This window comes from Tursiops truncatus, chromosome 2 (assembly GCF_011762595.2).
Source record: "Tursiops truncatus isolate mTurTru1 chromosome 2, mTurTru1.mat.Y, whole genome shotgun sequence".
In the NCBI taxonomy this organism is placed as follows: domain Eukaryota; kingdom Metazoa; phylum Chordata; class Mammalia; order Artiodactyla; family Delphinidae; genus Tursiops; species Tursiops truncatus.
The window spans coordinates 686099-709376 of NC_047035.1; the positions used below are offsets into that span (position 1 = coordinate 686099).

Here is a 23278-nt window from a genome sequence, read left to right on the forward strand (position 1 = left end):
AAAACACTCAGAGACTCACTACAGGAAAGTTCCCCTGGAGTCACCTGGGAGCCTCCAGGACCACGGTGGGGTGCAAGTCACACGGAGACCCACCTCGCCTGCTTACTGAACTTCAGGGATTCTTAGAAGCGTTTTTCAGAAAAAGCATGTCACATACAAAAACAAAACCCCAAGTTGGCCCTGCTCTCTCCAGCAACATTCAAAGCCTGAAGAGCAAATTGCGAGGGTAAGAAAGCTAAACTGAAGAATCCTGCCCCAGCCAAGTTCTCATGCGTGTTTAAAGGCCTCAGGGAAACATTTTTAAACCTAGAAGAACCTGAGAAATAAAGTTCTTTAAAAATGTGAAAGCTGACCTTTAAGACAGCCAATAAAGATGTAATTGAAACAAAGACTGAGTGGGCAGGTGCTGGCGGTGAGCTCGGCCCCCCAGTGGGATGCGGATATGACACGTGGAACGCAGGGGACGGGAGTGACTTTGCAAGGTGGGCCGGGGCCAGAGGGGAGGTGCCGGCACCCTTCACCGTTCAAAGCCCGGCATCGGATGGACGCACACCACCCAAACCCCAGTGACACCGATCTCTCAATGTTTGTTGTAACTTCTAAAAATAATCTTAGCAAAATCTTGTAAACTTGGGGTGAAGAAGCGTTCATCTAATTTCAGCGATCATGTTTTCCCTTAAAATTAAATTTTTAAAAATTTGAAAGAATTCTACACTTATTCTGTATTTTTTTTAAGATTCTTTTTTTTGATGTGGACCATTTTTAAAGTCTTTATTGAATTTGTTACAATATTGCTTCTGTTTTATGTTTTGGTTTTTTGGCCACAAGGCATGTGGGATCTTAGCTCCCCGACCAGGGATCGAACACGCACCCCCTGCATTGGAAGGCGAAGTCTTAACCACTGGACAGCCAGGCAAGTCCCTATTCTGTATTTCCATATATCCTCTCGCCTCTGCCTAGGCCTTTAGAAATATCTGAACAACCTCCACCTAATGTCGACAGCGGTCCTCTCGATGATGAAATTGTGGGCGAGATTTTTAAACTTTATTGTTGGATTGCTGAATAGTGAGCAAGTGTTCTTGTAAAGCCAATGAACTCATTTTTTTCAACCGGCAACACTGGGCAGTGACTGTCTGTGGCCCTCAGTAGGGCACGAACTACACACACCTCCCAGGCGCCCTGCCAGCCCTTGGGGGGGGTGGCGGGGCGTGCCCTGTGGGCTGGGCTGGGGGGCTCCCTTTTCTGGACACACACTCTGGGGTGTCCAGAGTGGCCTCTGCTCCTGCTCTGAGCCCACCTGATCCACGAGAACAGGCGGGTGCGAGGGTACAAGGGAGACCACACAGGAGGGTGGCCGTCCTCTCTGCCACAGGAGAACCTAAGCAGACCCCCGGCCCGGGGGTGTCACTGTGAGTCTGGGGAGGTGCATTGCTCCTCCTAGACTTCAGGAAGGGACCTCCCGGTTGGGAAGCAGAGTAAAGGGACACTGCAATGTCCACTGTCAGCAGTGACTGGGGGCAGTGTCCTAACCAGAGTGGTGCTGTCTGACCTGTCTGCTGGGTGACACCCTCCTCTCGTCCGGGTTCCCAGGCCCCCTTAGACCCTCCTCTCTTCCAGGGGCTCCCAGCTGGGTCACTGGTGACGTTGGGACCCGGTCATTCTCAGCTGGGGGTGGGGGGGGCGGCGTCCTCTGCTCTTGGAATGTTGCGCAGGCCCCAGCCTCCAGCCACTCGATGCCAGAGTGCCCCTCCCTCCGACATGTCACATCTTCACCCCAAACCTGTGGCCGTGCTGGGTTACGTGGCAAGGGGGGAGTTGAGGTTGCTAACCAGGTGGCCTTAAAATGCTATCCTGGGGTGTCCAGGCGGCCCATCATCACAGGGTCCTTAAAAGCGGAGGACGAGGTGCTGCGCTGCTGGCTTTGGAGATGGAGGACGGGGCCCCGAGCCAAGGTGTGCGGGCGTCCCGAGGAGCTGGAGAAGGCTGGAGCCCCCGCAGGAAGGCAGCCCTGCCCACGCCCTCGTCTCAGCCCAGCGAGACCCGTTTCAGACTCCTACAGAACTTAACGTCCATGGATTTGTGTGAAGACACTAAGTCTGCGGAAACTTGTTAGGGCAGCGATAGGAAGCCAACACGCCCAGGGTGACGACGAAACCATCTCCGGCACTGCCACCCGTCCTGGGGCTCCACGCCTTGCTGGAGCGGGCCACGGGCTCCACCAGGGGAGCCCCGCGACTTCTGCTGCTGTGGTGGTCCCAGAGGGGGAGACCTGGTGCAGAGGAGAGGCCCTGAGACCACTCGCAGGACAGAGGGCCGGCCAGCCCAGCATCCTGGACCCACCCCATCCGACTGCGGCCTCATGAGACACCCTAAGTGAGACCAAGAGACCTGCAGGGTGAGCCCAGTGAGGCCCTGGCCACGAAGTCCTTTAAGGCCGCTTGGGGCAGAGAACTCCACAGCACTTGTCACCTCTATCGCAACTGTTGGCACTTCAGCATGGGAGGGGGTCCTCCTGGCCAGCACGGAGCCTGGCCCAGAGCAGGTTCTGGCCTTTGACACCTATCCCCACTTCACCAGGGTCCCTGAGGAGGAGGGGGAGGGAGTCGCGGTGTCCCCCAGGGCCCAGCCTACCCTCACGTCCACCCTTCTCCCCCACGTCTTAGGACACCTCCCCCAGCCCCAGCCTCCACCCCACATCCCTGCGGCCCACCACTAACCCTAGGGGTCTAGGGATCCTGAGAAAGGCACAGGCCTGGAACAAGATTACACTCAGGGGACCCCAGAGACAACGGGGTGGGGGCCTAGCTGCATGATCTTGGAAGGCTTCCTGGAGGAGGGGCCTGAGCTGAGGCCAGGATGGGCAGGTGGGGTCGCAGCACCTCAGCAGCTGGCTCTGGGAGGGAGGCAGAAACCCGGGCGTTGCCCTCACCCTGGGCCTGGGGGCGGGGGTTGATGACCTCATCCTGCCCAGAGCCCCCCTCCCTCACGGCCACCCACACACGCTGCCCCCAGTCAGCCCCTGAGTGTCAGTCACCAAGTCCGGGGGATGGCGCCGCACCTGCCGCCCTCCTTCCACCCCGCCCCCCACGGGCTGGGAGCCTATCATCACCTCCCTTCTTCCCCTCCTCCCACTTCCTCTTCCCCTCCAGCTTGGTCTCCCCAAAATGCAGCCCCATGTTACCCCCAGCCCAGAACCCACCCACCCACCCCTCAGCCTCGGGGCACAGGCAGACACCGTGGCAGGCCAGGGCCAGCTCCTCGCAGCTGCCCCACCCTGCCTTCTCAGGCCCTGTTCCGCTACAAGCTCCCTGTGCGGAGACGGGTGGCATCACCTCCTCCAGGAAGCCTCCCTCTGTGTTGGGAACCTCCTTGGCTCCCGCAGGCTCTGAGCTTCTCCCCATCACGGCATCACCCCCGAGTTACACGTGCCCCTGGGGGCCTCCTGGAGAGGCAGTGCTCCTGGCCTGGGCGGGCACCAGTACCAAGTAGTTCATGACCAGAACCTCCTCGCTCCCGGAAGATCGCTGGTCCCACCTCACTGCCCCCTGCAGGCAGGCACCCAGCTCCCCAAGGGGCTAGGCTCCCCAGCCCAGACCCCTTCCACCCAGGCCAGCTAAGGGGCTGTCCATGAACCAGGCCCCGAAGGGGGGACTGCCAAGGCCTCACACCCCTCCCAGGCCACCCACAGTGGCCTGTCTCCAGGATGACGGCCCCTGGGGGGAGTGGGCAGCCTCTCCTGGCAGCCCAGAGGGCCATCTTGGAGGGCCACTCTGCTCTGTCCCTCAGGCCCCGCCAGGTGGCCTCTTGGAGATTGGGCTGGGGCAAGTCACCCCAACCGGAGGTGGTCTCCAAGGCCTCAGGGGTGAGTGTTCTGAGGAGAGGGCAGCCAGACGTCCTCCCAGGCCTGTTTTCTCATCCCTGGGCTGGTCATGACTGTCTGGTGGGCACTGGGGAGGGCGCAGGAGCCGTGCGCCCCAGACCTGGCAGGCTGCCTCCCCAGGACCCACAGGAAAGGCACCGAAGACAGACACGCGGGGCTGAGTCGTCTATTAGGAGGGCGGCGACCTCGAGGCCTGGGCCTCCAGAGTCACGTTGTGCCAGAAAGGCGCGCTCCGGACCAGGAAGGCTTGGAAGGCGCTGCTGGACTCGGCGGACCTCGGTGGATGGGGTAAGAGCACGCCCTTGTCCTCGTCCTGGGACACCAGCTGGGCCACGATCTGCGCGAGGTCCTGCGTGGACGGCGGGGTCAGGGGGCAGGGCGAGCAGGGCGGGGCGGGGCAGGACAGAACGCTCGGCACACCCCGCCCTGCGCACCCTGTAGGAGAGGGTCGCCCCGGCGAGGCCCGGCCTCTCGCCGCCACCCAGCACGGCCAGCCTCCAGCGCTCGTCTATGCTGACGTGCCAGCGGCGGCTGGGGGCCTGCTCCCCTGCGTCTCGCACACCTGCGGGGACAGGGCAGGGGTCCGCGCCGGCCGCACCTGGGGGTCCCGCACCCGCCTCGCGGAGGGGGACGCTTCCAAAGTGCTGTGTGCTCAGCCTCCCCAGTGCCGGCGGGCGGGCAGGTCCTCAGCCTCTGGTCCTGGGGCCTTCCGTGGCCGTGCCCGGCGGCTCGGCCCCTGGGCACCCCGGCCGGCACCTGCCCTGCCTTCCCATGCACGGGTCGGCCCCCTGGATGCTGGGGGCCATTACCGCGGAGGTCGTGGCCCTCCGGCTGCTGCCCGGTCCTGGCCGGGCAGAGCTAGGCCACACTCTGGGGAGGCCCCAGAACAGGCAGCCAGACCCAAAGGTCAGCCTCCTCCCCAGACCCCTCTAAAATGACCATAAAGAGGCGTAGGGTGGAAAATATCGCTCAGGTGTCCACAGGGACACAGGAACAGGCAGTGAGGCACGGGGGTTAGAGGGCTGTCGGCAGAGGCTGGAAAGCGGTTACTAACTGGGAAAGACCAGAAGTGCGCTGCACCCCTGCAGGAAGCCTCCCCCCAGGGAGAACTTCCCAGGCGGGCTGTCCGTGAAAGACCCTCAGAGCCTCTCCTGCTCTGCCCAGCCAGGGAGCCATCCCATTGCCTCCCTGGGGGAAGCCAGGAGGTCACCCTCTGGAGTGCCACGGGGGCAGGGAAGGGTGCCATGCTAAAAATAAAGAGAGGATTAAGACAAACTCAGCCTCCATTCCTCAAAAAATTAAAAACAGAGCTACCATATGATCCAACAATCCCACTTCTGGGTATACGTCCAAAGGAATCGAAAGCAAGTCTCAGAGAGCTATTTCTGTACTCATGCTCATAGCAGCGTTATTCACCGTAGCCAAAGAGTGGCTGCAACCCAAACGCCCATCAACGGATGGATGAATGAGCCTAATGTGGTCCATCCACACAATGGAATATTATCCAGCCTTAAAAAGGAAGGACATTCTGGCACAGGCTGCGATGCGTGTAGTGAAACGAGCCAGTCACAGAAAACACAAATATTGTTTAGTCCAGGGAGCCCCAGCTCCCCCACCCCTGCCACAGGCTGCACAGCAGGAGGCGAGCGAGCCCCTCCCCATCGCTCTCATTACTGCCTGAACCACGCCCCCCCCGCCCCGCCCGTCGGTGGAGAAATTGTCTTCCATGAAACCGGTACCTGCACCAAAAAGGTTGGGGACCGCTGTTTTAGCCCACTCGCACGAGTTACCTAGGGTCATCAGATCCGTAGAGTCAGAACATGGAATGCTGGCTGCCAGGGCTGGGCGAGGGCGAGGTGCTGCTTCAGGTTTGCAAGATGGAAAAGTTCTGGAGATGGGTTTCACAACAGTGCAAATATACTTAACACTACTGAACCGTACACTTCAAAATGGTTAGGATGCCCCCCCCCCCAAAAAAAGTGGATACTTGGACCCAGAAACATGCACAGAAGGAGGATGATGTGAGAAGACGGCTGTCTGCAAGTCAAGGAGGGAGGCCTGGAAAAGACCCTTCCCTCGCAGCCCTCAGAGGGAACCAGCCCTGCTGACACTTTGATTTTGAACTTCTTGCCTCCAGACTGCGAGACAATACATTTCTCTTGTTTAAGACAAAGAAAGTGAAGCCCCCAGCCCCTCCTCCCACTCTGCACGAAGAACGGTGGCAGCCTGGCTAAGCTCCCCTTCTGCGCAGGAGAGGGGAGGGGTCCTTTCTGGGGAGAAAGGCCAGTCCCAGAGAAGAGGCCTACAGACACCAAGAGAGGGGGGTGCCCAATGCGGAGCAGCCCAAACCTGCCCGATCACCCCACAAAGAGCGTGACCGCTGGTGAGGCGGCCCCTGGCACACGGAGCCTTCAGCCAGCCCTGCACGCCCCACTCTTCAGTGTAGACCAAGAGCGGCCCCGCCCCCAACCTGAGAACGTCTCCAGTGTGAAACACAGAGGCCAAACCACCAACCTGGGCAGAAGGAACTCAGAGGACAGGGGGCTGTTACAGGGAGCAGAAGGAAGCCGGCCACCTCCCCCTGTAACTGTTGTTCTCCTGGATCCAATGTACCTATGAAACAAGAAGAGGATGACGTGAAGAAGGGCTGTTCAGAGAACGGGGGGATCCAATGTACCTATGAAACAAGAGGATGACGTGAAGAAGGGCTGTTCAGAGAACGGGGGGATCCAATGTACCTATGAAACAAGAGGATGACGTGAAGAAGGGCTGTTCAGAGAACGGGGATGAGCTCTTTCGAGTTAAAAATGCGACGTCAGAATTTAAACTTCTATAGCAGGTGCTGGGGTAGGCTGTTGACCCTAGTTGGTCACTCCCTTCCTGTAATCGAATCCTACGCCTCCCCTTTAACGTGTGGCGTCATGCCGGTTCCCACTAGACTATATTTTCCTGCCTCACTGCTGCTGGGCGGGTCCACAGGGTGCTGACAGCATTCCCAGTGTAGTCTGAGTGGGCCTCCTGACATTCTGTGTCCGCCCGAGCACAGGCTTCCCTGGGAAGACCTCTGAGGGTAAGCGGCATGGAAGACACACAACCTGCGAACAGAAAAACAAAAGTTTGCTGTTGTGAATCATGGAAATTTTGGAGTTGTTTGTCACGGGGCATCATTACAGCAAATGCTGATAATAGAAGGACGGGCAGCAAAGCCCAAAAAGGCAAGGTAACAAAGTATGAGAAAATGGGAGAGTCAATCACACGGGCCCACGTCCAACTAACAGAGTTTCCAGAAAGAGAGTCAATCGCACGGGCCCACATCCAACTAACAGAGTTTCCAGAAAGAGAGTCAATCGCACGGGCCCACATCCAACTAACAGAGTTTCCAGAAAGAGAGTCAGTCACACAGGGCCACATCCAACTAACAGAGTTTCCAGAAAGAGAGTCAATCGCACGGGCCCACATCCAACTAACAGAGTTTCCAGAAAGAGAGTCAGTCACACAGGGCCACATCCAACTAACAGAGTTTCCAGAAAGAGAGTCAATCGCACGGGCCCACATCCAACTAACAGTGTTTCCAGAAAGAGAGTCAGTCACACAGGGCCACATCCAACTAACAGAGTTTCCAGAAAGAGACAGAGCAGAGAAGATGAACACACACACGCGCACACACGCCACGGAGGGAGCAAGGCTCCAGATTGAAGGGGCTCACACAGGACCGAGAAAGGGAACAGACTGGCACCAGAGGACAGTGTGGTGATATTTCAGAACCAGGGCAGGAGGAGAAACAGCCTGACTTCCAGAGACTAAAAAGCAGGGCACGTGCAAAGGAGGAGAACTCCGCAGGGTCCAGGGCACCAAGCAGCCCCACTGCAAGGTGGAAGCAATGCAACAACGGCCTAAAATCCTGAAAGAAAATTATTTGCCACCGAGAATTTTCACCCAACCAACGTATCACTCAAGTATGCAGGTAGAATAAAGATATGTTCAAACTTTAAAGTCTCAGGAAATTGAGTGTCTTCAGAGGAGCTGCCTTCTGAGGAGCTGCGAGATGGGGGGCTCCAGCAGACAAGGGGGGAGCTGGCAGGAGGGACGCCCAGGGCCCAGGAACTGGGGTCCCAACCAGGAGCGGCAGGGAGGGTCCCTGGATGAGGCAGGTACAGGGTGGCACAGAGGCAGGGGCGGTGGAACCCCCAGACCTGAGGGGTCGGGTCGTTTGTGAGCCGAGTGTCACAGTTTCTCTGGAAAGTTTGGGAAAGAATCGATAATCAGTGCACAGAAAACGAAGAAGAAGGGGCAGGAGGGCGCGATTATTACCTCCAGGGAAAAAGAGAAGCGGTGGGAGAAGGGTAACCTTGTCACTTTGAGGGAAACTTCCCCACGTTCAGCTGTCGGCAGGCTTCCAGGGGGTCACTGGGGAGCAGACATTCGCAGCAGATTGAGGTAAAAGGATGAGCCGACTCCGGGTCCGGGGAGGGGAAGGTGTCTTCAGGGCAGGTGCGGCCCGCAGTCCCTGTGGGGGGCGCCGGCAGATGCAGGCAGCTGGGCCATGACCCGCAGGGCCAGGCAGGGCTGCTGTTCTCAATTATGTGCCCGCAAGTGGTAATAAAACGGACACAAAATTTTACAAACAGATTGAAGCAATTAAGTAGAGTGACCTAACAGAGAGCACGCACAGGGGACCCACATTCTCACCAGCAAGAGGAACCATCGTGCACACTGGCTGGGCTCCAGGCCACGGGCAGAACAGACTCCCCCGTGGGCCCGACTGGAAACCAGAACAAGGTGCTCCTGTGGGCACAGATGGGGGAGTGGAAGGGAAACCCAGTCCCCGGGAGCGGTCAGGGAGGACTCCCCCCCGCCAGGAGGGTGGCCAAAGCTGCCCTCTGAAGACATGCGATAGCTTCAAACGCTGGAAGAGTAGAAAACAGCCCTGGAACTGGAGGGACAAAGCAAACAACTCAGGAAGCTAGGAAAACAGCAACAAAAGCAGTTCACGGAGAGTTTAAAGACAGAATCGGGAAAGGCTGGTGAATAAATTAAAGTGGAAAAACAGTGGGCAATGATCACAAACTGGTTCTTTGCAAAACCAGTAAAACAGCTACTGCTTCCCTTGTGTCCTCCCCAACTCCACACAGGTCTGTCTTTATCATGTTTTTTCCTTTTTTAATTTTAGTTTTATTAGAGCATACTTGATTTACAATGTTTTGTTACTTTCAGGTGCACAGCAAAGTGAGTCAGTTATACATATATTCATTCTTTTTCATATAGGTTATCACAGGATATTGAGTAGAGTTCCCTGTGCTGTACAGTAGGTCCTTGATTGTTATCTACCTTGTATATAGTAGTGTGTGTATGTTCACCCCAAGCTCCCGACTTATCCCTCCCCCCAACACGTTTCCCCTTTGCTAACCATATAAATGAACTTATTTACAAGACAGAAACAGAGTTACAGATATTGAAAACAGAAACAATCTTCCTGGAGCGCCAATCACTTCCTTGTTCAAAACCATTCACTGGCCTCTCCCTGGAGTTCTTTGCCCACTTGCCATGTCATCCCCCTCTCGGGCCCTCATCAGGCTAACTTCTACTCATCCTTTAAGACTCTGGAAGCACGTCTTTGCTCTCCACTCTGCTGCCAGGCCCTGCCAGGTAGCCCCACTACCCCATCCCCTTTGTACGCGTGTACTGTAGCGCTCACTGCCTTAATTGTAACTCTGCCTGCCTCCCTAACCAGGCTGAGGACTTCCTGGGAACAGAGGTATATTTTAACCCAGTCACCTAGCAGAACACCTAGCCCATACTAGCTGCTTAGAAACTTTAATTAATTCACGCTTTCTCTGGGTCCAGAAATGTCATTGATCTAAAGCAGAACAGAGTCATGACCCAGCCACCTAGATCCGCTCAGTGAAGCAAAGCAGAGGTGGGCTGAGATGCAAGCCCAGGGCCCCAGACAGATGCCAGAGCCTTTGCTGGACACTGGTTTCTGCATGTGGCAGACACTAAGTTGGGTCAAGTTGACGCTAACAAACTGAGGCAGAGCCATTCTGACAGCCGTTTCTGTTTCCAAGTGAACACTGCATACGGGAGATGCTACATTAAGGTAATTATTGTACACAAAATGTAATCAATTTCCCTGTGTTGCCTTCTCTCCAGCAAATGATTTTGCATAAAGCAAAGTTTAATGTTTTGGCCTGGCTAAGAGGCTTTATCTTGGATGGAAAAAGAAGTGCTTCGGAAACCTTGCCAGAAATTTCCGAATATCACTGCGTCTTCAAATATCGCACTACGCTGATCAGTTTTTGTTGACTTCCACATACAGCATTGACTCAATTCCTTTGCAAATCACTCCATTCTTTGGACCTCATTTTCTCCATCTGCTAGTGTTGGAGGGTCCCCTGCGGAGGCGGGGTGCGCTGTGTCTCACCGTGAGGACGAGGACACTGGAGTGGAAGCCCCGGGGAGCACTCCCTGGCGCGAGCCCTCCGAGTCCGCCGTCAGCCCCGCCAAACAGCCCGGGTCTATCTTTGTCATTTTTGCCAATCTTTTCACATTTAGCACCCATTTCGTTTCTCCTTTATGAACTATAAGTCCATAGACTTAACACACTTTTCTGCTCAGTTTTAAAAACTGTTTTCCCTTTGCTATTAAGCATCTCTTCACAGATTCCGGTTGGTAAACATTTGTATGTTCTAAATATTAGAAGTGTTTTCTTCCAGAGTGTCCTGTAACACTCTTGTGTCTTTGATTGTACTAGCCTTTAAAAACGGCAGTCGATTTGTCAGGATTTTCCTTTATGGATTTGGCCTAAAATGGGCATTTCCCACTCGGATTCTAAACACTGCTACATTCTCCCTGTGCTTCTGTGGTTTGCTTTTAATGGTTAGCGTGTGTGCGCGTGTGTGTATGTGTGCGCGCGTGTGTATGTGTGTGTGTGATGAGTGGTGGGGATCTACTTAACGATCTTCTAAATGGATAGCCAATCACCCCAATACCATTCATTGAAGTCTGTTTCCCACTGCTCTGCAGAATCTCGGAAATTAAATTCCCAGATTTAAACCAGGGTCCATTTCTGGACTGTTTGTGCAGGTCATAAGTCTCCTTGCCAACTTCTGCCCCAGCGCCACACAACATGCACTGCTCAGAGCAGGCAAGGGAGGCCCTGCTCTTCTTTTTTAAAACTCTTGCCTGGGGACTTCCCTGGCGGTCCACTGGGTAAGACTCCACGCTCCCAGTGCAGGGGGCCTGGGTTCAATCCCTGGTCAGGGAACTAGATCCCCCATGCCGCAACTAATGATCCCGCGTGCCGCAACGAAGATCCCGAGTGCCACAACTAAGACCCGGCGCAGCCTAAATAAATAAATATTTAAACGAACAAACAAGCAAACAAAAAACTCTTGCATGGCTTCTTTGGCAAGTAAAAAATTTTAAAATCTCTAGTTTTTCAAATTATGTTGTCACTCTGCAGTAATACACTGTCTTCTTTTGCCCTCACTGCAGGGGTACCCCGCCTGCTGCTCCACTCCCTGGAGAGCGCCCACCAGGCCGCCTTGCTGTGTGTGGAGGGGCATCCACCCGCCCTGACCCCAGAGCCCACGGCACGCTGGCGGCGTCTGGCAGCTGAGCACCGCTGAACTAATGCCAGGCTGTTGACAGTATGCCTCCTCCCACTTGTGGGAATATTCCACCCTTCTCTCCGCACCCTTCCATGTGCGTGTCGAGGGGCTGTGTGGTTTGCAACCCACTCTGACAACAGCTGCCTTTAACCCGAGTTAACCGACAGTGCTAATTCCCCTTCTGCCGCGTCTCCTGCTTTGTTGGTCTTGCCTATTTTAGGGTCTTTCTCTGTCTTCCTCTTCTGGCTCGATCAGGTGCTGTTTCTAGCCCACTTCCCCTCCACTTGTTCAGAGGCAGTTCTCTTCCTAGTCTTGTGGTGTAATCAAAACCCGCCAAGCCCACCTGAGCCTGAGGTTGACAACCATCTCCACCGGCTTCTTAACCAGCGCCGGGGGTCTAGAACACTGACTCGCCAGCCACTCGAGGGGACCACGATCTCCAGCCTTCTTCAAGCTTCCGGATGACTGCAGCTCTGACTGGCATCTTGGAGTAACCTCACGAGAGACCCCGAGCCTGAGCCACACAGCTAAGCGGCTCCCAAACTCCTGACCTATAGAAACTGGGACAAAAATATTTATCATTGTTCTGAGCTGCTGAAATCTGGAGACTTCTGTTGCGCACTAACAGAGAACTGATACGCTGCCAGAAACGCTGTGTACCTTTAAGATAACATTTTCAAGATTCATGAAAAACATTTTTTTTTTCTAATTAGGATTGCCGTGAATTATTTATTTTGGGAAAATCTGGCAGGTTTAAAACACTAAATCTTCCCACCCAATAATATGATACAACTTTCCCCTTAGGAATTCTCTGCCATTTGTCACATTTTATAGTGTTCTTCACATAGGCATCAAACGAGACACAGTTATTTCTAGGACATCGTAGTTTCTGTTGCTAAAGTGAACGGATTCTTTTTGCTACTACATTTCCTGGTTGGTTATTTTTAGTGCATTGGAAACTATTAAGTTTTGAGTGGTGATCATATATCCAACCTTCCTCTTCCATTAGTGGTCTTTTAATTGTCCTGCGTGGATTTTCTAGGTAGACAGTATGCTGGCCACACACGGTGACTGCTCCAGGTATGCATGGCTCATTTCATTCTCCTGACTCTGAGCAGGCTCCACACGCTGTCTCATCGTCATGGCGATGCCGTGCCCGCCGCTTGACGCTTCAGGAAACACATCCACCGTGCGCTCTTAATGCTCCCCTTCGCCACGTTACAGAAGTGTCCATTTCTTCCCACCTTGTTAAGAATCAACAGGTTTTGGTTTTTATTTTTTAAATTTTCTTATTTATTTATTTTTGGCTGCCTCGGGTCTTCGTTGCGGTGCGCGGGCTTCTCATTGCGGTGGCTTCTCTTGATGCGGAGCACAGGCTCTAGGTGCGCGGGCTTCAGTAGTTGTGGCACGAGGACTCAGCAGTTGTGGCTCGCGGGCTTAGTTGCTCCGCGGCATGTGGGATCTCCCCGGACCAGGGCTCGAGCCCGTGTCCCCTGCGTCGGCAGGCGGATTCTTAACCACTGCGCCACCAGGGACGTCCCCTCAATGTATGTTCATCGAGCACCTGCAACGTGCCGTGCACCCTCCTGCCGCTGGGGACAGAGCTGTGAGGAGCAGAGGCCCTGCTGTCCTGGACGGGGTGACCCTTCATGCTCGTGCAGTTTGCTGCTTGGTTCGATTAACCTCCTGCACGTTCAGGACTTTTCGACCTGTGCTTCAGTTAGATGGCGCACCCCTCCGTTCCGTTTCTCTTTCCCTCCTCCCCACGCAGCACTGGTGTCAGGGGGATGCCCTGGGCAGCGTGAACCTCGTCGACGGGGAGGACTCGTTTCTTAGTTGCTTGGGGATGCCTACCCACAAATCCTTCCTTAGGGCAGATCCAGGCCCACTTTAGAGTTTCCTTTGTTATCAGTCTCTTCAGGTTTTTGAAAATCAATTTGTAACACGGATTCCAATCGTCACAGTTCAGGGTCCTTGCTTTGCTCCTCACGTGGCGAGACCCCACAGTGAAGGCCTCCCGCCGCCTGTGGGCGCTGGCCCTGGGGGCTCGGGTCCCACTGGCCTCAGCTGTGTTTGGGGCACTCCTGGGTCACCCCAGGTGAGGGGAGGGCTGTGCCCACCACGGAGGAGTCCCTGCAGCCAGCCCCCGGGCCTGCACACGAGGCCCCCTCCGTGGAAGGGCTGTCCCACCTTAGCCCGGCCTTAAGCCCAGTTTAGTTTAAAACTAATGGTAACCACGTGAGAAAAACGCAAAGGAAGATACATGAAAAAACCCAGGAATCCACTACCCAAAATGAACAATGCCGTACTTGCTTCCGATCTTTTCCCCCAAGAAATAAAACATATTGATATGGTCTCGTGCAAGGCTCCTCTCTCCACCCCCAGTGAGGGAGGTGAGCTGGGAGCCCGGGTTTGCTCCCCGCTTTCCGGTCCTGCCACCAGCAGATGTGGCCACAAACCACGCGAGGCACCAGGCTGGTCTCTGACGCAGGTAACCGGGGCCACGGGGTGCGGAGTGCTCTTCCGCGTGCTTCTCCCTTAACCTGCTTTTGAGACATTTCCCCGTGGACTTGCAGGGGCTAGTCCATCAGCTGTCACTGCTGTGCTGCCCTCACCTGAACCAACAGCCCCCATTACCTCACCACCCCCACTGTGGGGACAGCAGGCTGGACACGTGGGCTCCTGCGGGGCAGCTGGCGTCTCACCTTCTCCAGGCGCTGCCTGGGGCCGCCCCAGAGCTCCCACCAGCAGGGGTGCTGGCTCTGCGCCCCGCATCTTGGCCAGAACTCTGGCCTCTCATGTTTTTGTCAGTTGAACCTCATTTATTTCCCTGACATCAAATACCTTTTAGTTTTCTTTCTAGCCAGTGGGGACTCCCTTTCTGTGAAGGGACTGTACATTCTGGGGACCATCTGCCTCTCTTGCAGGCGCGCGTGTGGTGTGTGTGTGTGGTGCGTGATGTCTGTGGTGTGTGTGTGTGCATGTGTGTGTAAGGTGCCCCTCTGGGCCTCACACTGGCGCTCTGTCCGGTGTGGGTGTTGGGACAGGGATGGGCCTGGGGCTTCCTCAGGAAGGTGACTGGCGTGCACGCTGTTTCCAGTGCAACCTGCTGTTCCCGGCTGTCTAGGGTGTCCAGCCCAGACTGGCCCGAGCCCTGCAGGGCCAGCAGTTGGAGCACCAGGCCCAGCGTGGCCTTGCTCAGCCTCTCCCCGTCCTTCTGGAACTTGTTCTGAAGTGCCCCTCCGGGCCTCTAGCCCTACTTCCGCGCTCACCTGCGATTCATCTAAGCCTCTCAGGGCTGTGTCCTCGGTTAACCCAGGACCAGCCGTGCTCACCAGCCCTTCCTCCGGGGCCAGGCCAGACCCTACTCATTACAGGAAGCTCCACTTCCGGGACCTGGAATTTGTTTTGCTTCGCCCTGTCCCATAAGGGACCTCTTGTTCCTTCTTTCTTTTCTTCCCTTTTTACATAGTTTCTTTACTGGGATGAAATGCACATCACATAACATTTACCATTTTGACCATTTTTAAGCGTACAGCTCACTAGCATAAACACATTCACATTGTTGTGCGACCATCACCAACATCATCTCCAGAACTTTCCATTTCCCCAAACTGAGGCTCCGTCCGCATTAAACTCACTCCCACCCCTCCTCCAGCCCTGGCACCCACACTTCTACTTTGTCTCTAAATCTGACCCCTCTAGGGACCTCATGAGTGGACCAGGTAGCGTCTGGCTTATTTCACTCAGGTCATGTCCTCAAGGTCCATCCATGTTGTGTCACGTGTCAAAAGGCCTTTCCCTTTTAGGGCTGAGTTATCCTCCCATTGTATGTTTTCGCCACACTCAGCCGGCAATGAACACTTGGTTTGCTCCTACCTTTTGGCTATTGTGAATAGCGCTACTGTGAACATGGGTCTACAAGTACCTGTTTGTGTCTCTGCCTTGGATTCTTTGAGATATTCACTCAGAACTGGAATTGCTGGATCATATGATGATTCTATGCTTAATTTTTTGAGGAGCCTCCACACTGTTTCCCCTGGTGACTGTGCCATTTCCATCCCACCGGCAGCGCGCCAGGGGTCCGACTTCTCCACACCCTCACCAGCACTTGTTCTTTTTTTAGATTATCATTACAGCCACATGCTAACAGGCGTGAAGGGCTATCTCACTGCGGCCTTGACTCGCGCTGCCCTAGAACTAATGTAGTTGAGCATCTTCTCGCGCACCTGCTGACCCTTCGTGGATCTTTGGAGAAGCGTCTATTCGAGTCCTTTGGCCAGTTTTGAATCGCGGTCTTGGTTTAGAGTTCTCTATATATAAGGATATTAATCCCTTAGCAGACATGGACTTGCAAATGCAGTTGACTCTTGAACAACATGGCTTTGAACCGCATGGTCTGCTCACACATGGGTCTTTTTCAATAAATGTGCACCAGAGCAGCGGCCCCCAACCTTTTTGGCACCAGGGACCGGCTTCGTGGAAGACAATTTTGCCCTCGGGGTGGGGAGGGGGATGGTTCAGGTAGTAGTGCCAGTGATGGGGCGGATGAAGCTTCGCTCGCTCACCCACTGCTCACTTCCTGCTGTGCGGCCCAGGTCCTAGCAGGCCTCGGACTGGCAGTGGTTAGGGTTAGGATGTGGAACTTCAAATACAGAGGGCCAACTATAAAGTTTTACTCAGATTTTTGACTGCTGGGCAGGGGGTCGGCGCCCCTAACCCTCAAGCTGTTCAGGAGTCGATTATGCTTTCTCCCATGCCGCGTGCTGACTTTTCCCTCTGTTGGCAGTGTCCTTTGATGATCAAAAGTTTTTAATTTTGATGAAGCCCAATTCATCTATTTTTACTTTTGTCGCCTGTGCCGTTGGTGTCATATCCAAGACACCATTGCCAAATCCAGCGTCAGGATGTTTCCCCCTGTTTTCTTTTAGGAGTTTTATAGGTTTAGTTCTTATGTCTATGTCTTTGATCCATTCTGAGTTAATTTTTTCACGTGGCATTAGGTAAGAGTCAAACTTCATTCTTTTGCTTGTAGATATCCAGTATTCCCAGCACCATTTGTTGAAAAGACAGGGAATTCCCTGGCGGTCTAGTGGGTAGGACCCTGTGCTCTCGCTGCCAAGGGCCTGGGTTCGATCCCTGGTCAGGGAACTAAGGTCCCACAAGCCACGTGGCGTGGGCAAAAAAAACCCCCCAAAAACAAAAAAATCGCCTTCTGCCGTTGAACAGTCTTGGCAACCTTGTCAATTATTATTATTTTTTATTTCCGAAATGCAAATATAGTTTATTACAAAAAGTTTATTATATTCATAAATTATAAGAGAAAAAACAATGAAGTCATTTCCGAAGATGTCAAAAAGGGACTTAATATAATTTAACAAGCATTTCTAATTCAATAAAAGTTATTAGCGTATTACAACAAAAAGAATATAAGAGAAACTAAAAGCAACATTAGATTAGATTAACAGTGAGACACTAGCAGCCATTCCATTAAAGTCAGGAAGACAACGAGACTCACCATCACTGCTATTCAAATCACGCAGGAAATCAATTTAATAGGCCAACTAAAAACAATTCTCAAAATATTAGAAGAGACAAACTTTTCACTATTTTCAGATGTTATCATTGTCTTCCTAAAAATTTCAAGAAAATGAACTGGGAGAGGACTTCCCTGATGGTCCAGTGGTAAAGAATCCACCTTACAATGCAAGAGACACGGGTTCAATCCCTGGTCAGGGAACTAAGATCCCACATGTTGTGGGGCAACTAAGCCCGCGCCACGACTAGAGAGCCTGCGTGCCTCAAATCACAGTGCCCACGTGCTCTGGAACCCGCACACCACAACCACAGAGCCCACGTGCCTTGGAGCCTGCACGCCACAACTAGAGAGAAGCCTGTGTGCCTCAACAAAGAGCCTGTGCACCACAACGGAAGACCCCGCATGCCACAGCTAAGAGACCCAACACAGCCAAAAATAAATAAAATAAATATTAAAAAAAAGGTTAACTTGTTTTTTTTTTTAAAAAAAGAAAATGAGCTGGTAAATTATTAGAAAAATAAGAGTGTAGTATAATAACAAATTAGAAAATAAATATTCTGGAATAAGTAGCTTTCTATATACTGGCAACAGATAGAAATATAACAGAAAAATCCATTCACAGTTGTGACAATAAAGCGGTCAAATATCTAGGAGTAAGTGTAAATTTAAAGTAAATGAATAAAATCTATATGAAGAAAACTGTTCAACATTGCTGAAGAACACAGAAGAAAACCCGAACATGTGGAGTGACATACCATGTTCATAGATGAGGAAATTCGATATTGTCAAGATGTCAATTTTCCCCCAAGTAGATTTTGAAATTCAAAGAAATTCCATTAAACATGTACTACATTTGAAATAGTGAAAATGCATAATCTACATAAAAGATGAAAATAGAGCAATGAACATCTGTACACCCCTCACCTCAATTTACCAGTCGTTAGCATCTTGCCACCTCTATTTCATCTCAACTACTTTTATTTTCTGAACGTTTCGAATGTAAGTTGCAGACAGCAATGTCACTTTGCCCCTGAATACTTCAACGTGCATCTCCTAAGAATTAAGGCATTTTGACACAGCCATACTCATCAGTTTCACACTTGAGACAGTTGACAGTAATACTATAGTTCCACCAAAAACAGTGCTTGTCAAATTTTACTGTACATGTGAGCCACCTGGGGATCTTGTCAAGATGCAGGTTCTGATCCAGTGGGTCTGGAGTGATGGCTGAGGCTCTACATTTCTAACAAGTCACCAAATGGTGATGATGATGCTGGTCTGCCAGAACACACTTGGAGTTCCAAGGGTCCAATATTGTTCCTTCTATACCCCCTTCCCAGGTTATCACTCCTCTCTCCTCGTCTAAAGAAGGAACCATTGTCTTAAACTTGGTGTCGCTTACTCCTCTGCATGTTTTCATACACTCATTAGATATAGGTACCCCTTAACTATACACCCTATGTTTTCCATATTTTTGAACTTTACATACGGTATCACATTGAACACATGCTTGGGCAACTTGCTATCTTCATTCAGCATTATGTGAGGTTTATCCTTGTTGATAAATGTAGTTCTGAGCCATTCATTTTAACTTCAACAAATCTTCGCCAAGGAGATACGGCTGGCGGGTAGGCTGGCTGCAGAGGACTCGCAGAAGTGTGGTGATGGAGGAGTTGGTATCTGGAGTTGGGCATTAACCAGGCTGCTTCATTTTCCATTGTGAGGTTGTAATTCACAAACAACCTAGCTTATACAGTCCTGGAGGTGGGGATTCCAACATCAAGGCTCCAGAATATTCGCTATCTGGTAAGGGTCTGCTTCCTTGTTCATGGATATCCTCTTCTTGCTGTGCCTTCATGTGGCGGAAGGGCCCTTGTCAGTTATTCTGACTTTGCTCATGGTGTATATTTTGCCTTGATGGAGGGTTTTTTTGGTTTGTTTCTCTCATGTGGTTAAATGTATCTCTTTGCTTTTATGGCTTCTGGACTTTGAGGCTTGGTTAGAAAGGCTGCCCCTACTCCACGGTTATAAAGGGATCTGCCCAGGGTTTCTCCTCGTACTTTTATGGTTTTATTCTTCTACATTTAAAATGCTGACACATTTGGAGCTCATCCTGGTACTCTGTGAGAGGTATGGCTACAACTTCCTTTCTTCTAGGCAGCTGCAGTGTCCCAGCGTCAATCAAAAACACCACCTCCCCTCCCCAGCAGCCCCGGATCTGAGGCGCCACCTTCCGCCCACACTGAGTGTCTGCAGGCGTGTGGGTCGGTTTCTACCTTTCCTGCTCCACACTGTGGTTCATGCATCTCATGACAGGACACTATCGCCTTGATAATCGAAGCTTTGTGATATGAGTTCACGTGAGAGCTGAACCTATTCTTGCTTCGTTTTCTGTTTGACCAGTTTGCCGAATTGACAAGGGAAGATGAGCTTTTAGCAATTTTGATCGTTGATGACACTGAGCTGTGAAGCGCCTGGGGAGAACCCTCTGTGCTGGTGAGTCTTCCTCTCCAAGAACATGGTGTCTTCCCACCGCCAAGTCCCTTGGTAATGCCCTGGAGTGTTTTAAAGTTTCTCTCAAACAGGTTTGCACTATTTCCTGTTAAGTTTATTCCTGTTGTCAAATGTGCCTTTTTCACTCATTTATCTTCTAGAGTCTGTTTACATCTATAAAGACTACTGATTTCCGAGCAGTTGTCTGCACCCTCTTCCCAAAGCCCCTGCTGTGGGTGGATTCCAGTCCACTTTCCTGTGCTGGCGGGGCGCAGTCACGTGTCTCCCGTGATGCCGGCATCACCTCCTCCGCAGTTGCTCGCGTTCTCCGCCCCTCTTGCTCGGCTGCGTGGGCCAATGTTTCCAAGATGGCGCAGGTCACCTCGCGGATGGTGACACATCTCCAGCTCTGCTGTGCTCTGCCTGGCACTGTGCTCCTTCTGACTCCTTTCTTTCCAGGTGTTTTGCTCTCCTTCATGACAGAGATCTTCCCCGAATGTCTGGTGCCCTTGGCTGTTAATTCGCGTTTAAAGCAGGGACTGGGGCTTCCCTGGTGGCGCAGTGGTTCAGAATCCTCCTGCCAATGCAGGGGACACAGGTTCGAGCCCTGGTCTGGGAAGATCCCACATGCAACTAAGCCCGTGCGCCACAACTACTGAGCCTGTGCTCTAGAGCCCGCGAGCCACAGCTACTGAGCCCACGTGCCTAGAGTCTGTGCTCCGCAACAAGAGAAGTCACCCCAATGAGAAGCCCATGCACCACAACGAAGAGCAGCCCCCGCTCGCCACAACTAGAGAAAGCCTGCACGCAGCAACGAAAACCCAACACAGCCAAAAATAAATAAATCTAAAAAAAATAAAAGAAAAGAAAAATAAAGCAGGAACTGATAGTTGCTATCAGTGTGGGCAGACTGGGGCAATAAAGCAGGGACTGATGGTTGGTATCAATGTGGGCAGACTGGGTTCTGGCAGCTGGGGCATTCCTGTTTCTGCGGCCTCAACCATTGCAGCTGGGAGCTGACTCTCCAGCTCTGCCCACTCTGTGGCCGCCCACTGGAATGTGGTTGCCACCTCCTGTTGGTCGGCCCTCCAACCCAATTCTGTCCTGTGGGTTCTTGCCTTCCTCAGAGCCCTCTGCAGTCGTTTCGGTGGGACTCCTCAGAAGCAGAAAGGCACAGGTTTGCCCAGCTTTCTGTGTGAGGCTGGACGTCTGCAAACCCTTGTCAGGGTAGGTCTTCTCAGACCTAGGCCTCAGCCTGAGGTTGCTGCCCTTCTGTGAGCACGTGTCCCCACCATGTGGGGCTCTGGGGCCCTGCAGTGACCACTGCAGATGAGGGCGGCTCTCGTGGGCTCGGGCTGGAAAGGGCAGGGACCAAGGGACTGGTAGGGCCAACCTGTGCCAGCCGGGCTTGTCCCTGAAAGACGATGCCTGACAAGGCCCAGATGTGGGGAGATCCCTAGGAAGAGCCTTCCGTGCCGAGGGTGCACCAGGAGGGAACAAAGAGGATGGACACCCTGCAGGACAGAGAGACAGCAGCCTGGTGCGCCCGTCAAGGCCACGGCAAGTGGCTGACATCGCCCAAGGGCTGGCAGCAGTGGAGGGAAGAAGCAGGATGACACCGGAGGAGCGGCCAGGGTGTGGGGGACACTGCAGGGACTCTGTGCCCCCAAGTCAGAAAGCTGGGAGTCTGCGGAGAGGGGTCTGCACCCCTTCCCCACCACCCCAGAAGCCCCTCTCCTCTGTGCCACGTCCTGCCTCCCAGCCTCATCCCCACACCCCCCTTACCCACAGGGGCCCCCACCTCCCGGAACTGCAAACTTGGCAGGTCGCCCCTGCCCAGGAGCCGCCCGGCCCCTCCATGGGCAGGTGCGCGGTGGGATGGCCCCATGCCCCGGCCCCTCCCGAGGAGTCCTTGCCCCCGACAGGTACACGCTTGTGTGTTCTATGCCCTAGCTGGCCCATCCTGAGATGTCGGCCTCATGGAAGCTGAGGGGCGGCTGGTTTCCGGCAAGGGCACAGCTGGTAGGGCACCTGGAGCCCGCTTTCCTTTTCCACCACCTTTTCACGTAAACCTTTGACCTCGAGAACACCCACGCAGACGGGTCGAAGCACACAGCTCCACGGGCTCCACTGAGCCTGGCCTGCCACAGCCCGGATCCTGACGCCCAGGGAACAATACAGAACTCCTGGGGGCGTGGCTTCTGTTGCTTGTGAAGCGCCCCCGGGGCCAGAGCAGCTGTGTCCTGTCCCCTCACCGCTGCACGGGGACCGAGCAGCTGCCCACCCACTGCCCACCCCTCCAGACTGGGGCTGTCTCAAAGCAAAGCCTCCAGAAACATTTTGGCCAGACTCTGGTTGACAGGTCCTCCTGACGACTGCCCGCCTACCTGGTCAGCAAGACACCGTCCCTGCTCCGGGGGCAGAGCACCCCATGACTGGGATCCCTCCGCTCGGTGGTGCCCAGGGTTGGGTTGGCCGGCAGAGGGGCAGAGCCCACAGCTGTGGGGGACAGGAGGGGCCACGCCCACCTTGGTGCCCACCCAGGGCTCTGGGAAGAGAATGCTGACGCTCTGCATGGCCGCCAGCCCAGCACCTGCTTCTTACCAGACGCTGTTCGGCCCTACCCCAGCTCGAGAGGCCCCTCTCCACCCACACCTCCCCGGCCAGTCTCCGGGGTTTCCAGAGAGGAGCCCGGGGGCCCAGAGGCCACAGCCCGCTTCAGCTTACCCAGTCCTGAGTCTGCAGCACCTGCTGACTGCTGCTCGGGGCCCCGGGCTGGCCCCAGGCCACCGCTGGGCTTGGTGGAGCCGAGGGCTGCCCGTTCTCTTGGGACGGCTGCGACTCTGGCATCTTCCCCAGGAAGGCCTTAAACAAACGCTTCCCGCTGTCCATCTCCAGCCCCTTGGGGGGCTCGCCTGCACCTCTGGGGCTCTGGGGGTAGGTGCCCACGGCTACCTGGGCCCCTTGGGCAGAGGGAGGCCGCGTCAGGATCTGCGGGGCTCATCTTCCAGCCACTGCCCAGACAGTGCTGGGTGGGCCTCAGCCAGGGACACCCAGCAGGGTCGACCCCCTTGGGTGTCCTGGGTCCCCAGCTCCTACAGCCATTCTTCTCCACATGGTCAAGCCAGGCCGGAGCAGCTGGGCCGCCGCCCTGCCCGGCCTCCTGCAGGCTCCCCCAGGGACGCCCCCTCTCCCACCGCGGCCCCAGCTCCTTGCATGTGCCCCCAGACGGCCCAGGTGCGTCTCCTCAGGACCCTGCCTGCGGGGCGCACTGAAGGCGCGGAACGACCAGACGAGAAAGAAGGGCCCCCCCAGCTCTCCCCGTCTCCCCCCTCCCGACCCCTGTGACGCCCGACCCCTCACCTCAACGCCCCCGGGCCACACCCCAAGGTCCAGGCTCTGCGCCCCCCGCCCGCACGACCACGCGTGAAGACGCCGCAGCAGACGGCAGCCGGCCCCTCTCCACTCCATGGGGTCTGGGGATGAGGAGTTCGCTGAGGGGTGGCAGGGCAAGGGTCATGGGGACACACGGCGAGCGTCAAAGGGAGGGAACCAGGGGAGGTGGCGGCCAGCGGGGGAGGGGCGGGATACACTACGGGTACGGAGGTGGGGGAGAGGTGGGGTACACAAGGGGTGCAGGGGTGGGGAAGGGGGTGGGGAGGGGCACACTACGGGGACGGGGTGGGGGTACACTGGGTGGGGGCGGGGAGGGGCGGGGCACACTACGGGGACGGGGGCGGGCCCATTGTGGTGGGA

At 54.4% G+C, this 23278-nt stretch overlaps 1 protein-coding gene across 1 annotated transcript; it reads right to left on the reverse strand.

The window, feature by feature from the left end:
• Positions 1-3215: 3215 nt before the first annotated feature.
• On the reverse strand, positions 3216-23119 carry TEX22 (testis expressed 22). Its single transcript, XM_073801789.1, has 5 exons — positions 22886-23119; positions 22250-22477; positions 19688-20099; positions 4315-4442; positions 3216-4229 (listed from the first exon to the last, which is right to left on the reverse strand). The coding sequence occupies exons 1-5, from the start codon at positions 22991-22993 to the stop codon at positions 4050-4052; spliced, it is 1056 nt and encodes a 351-aa protein (XP_073657890.1). The 5' UTR covers positions 22994-23119; the 3' UTR covers positions 3216-4049.
• Between the last annotated feature and the right edge of the window lie 159 nt (positions 23120-23278).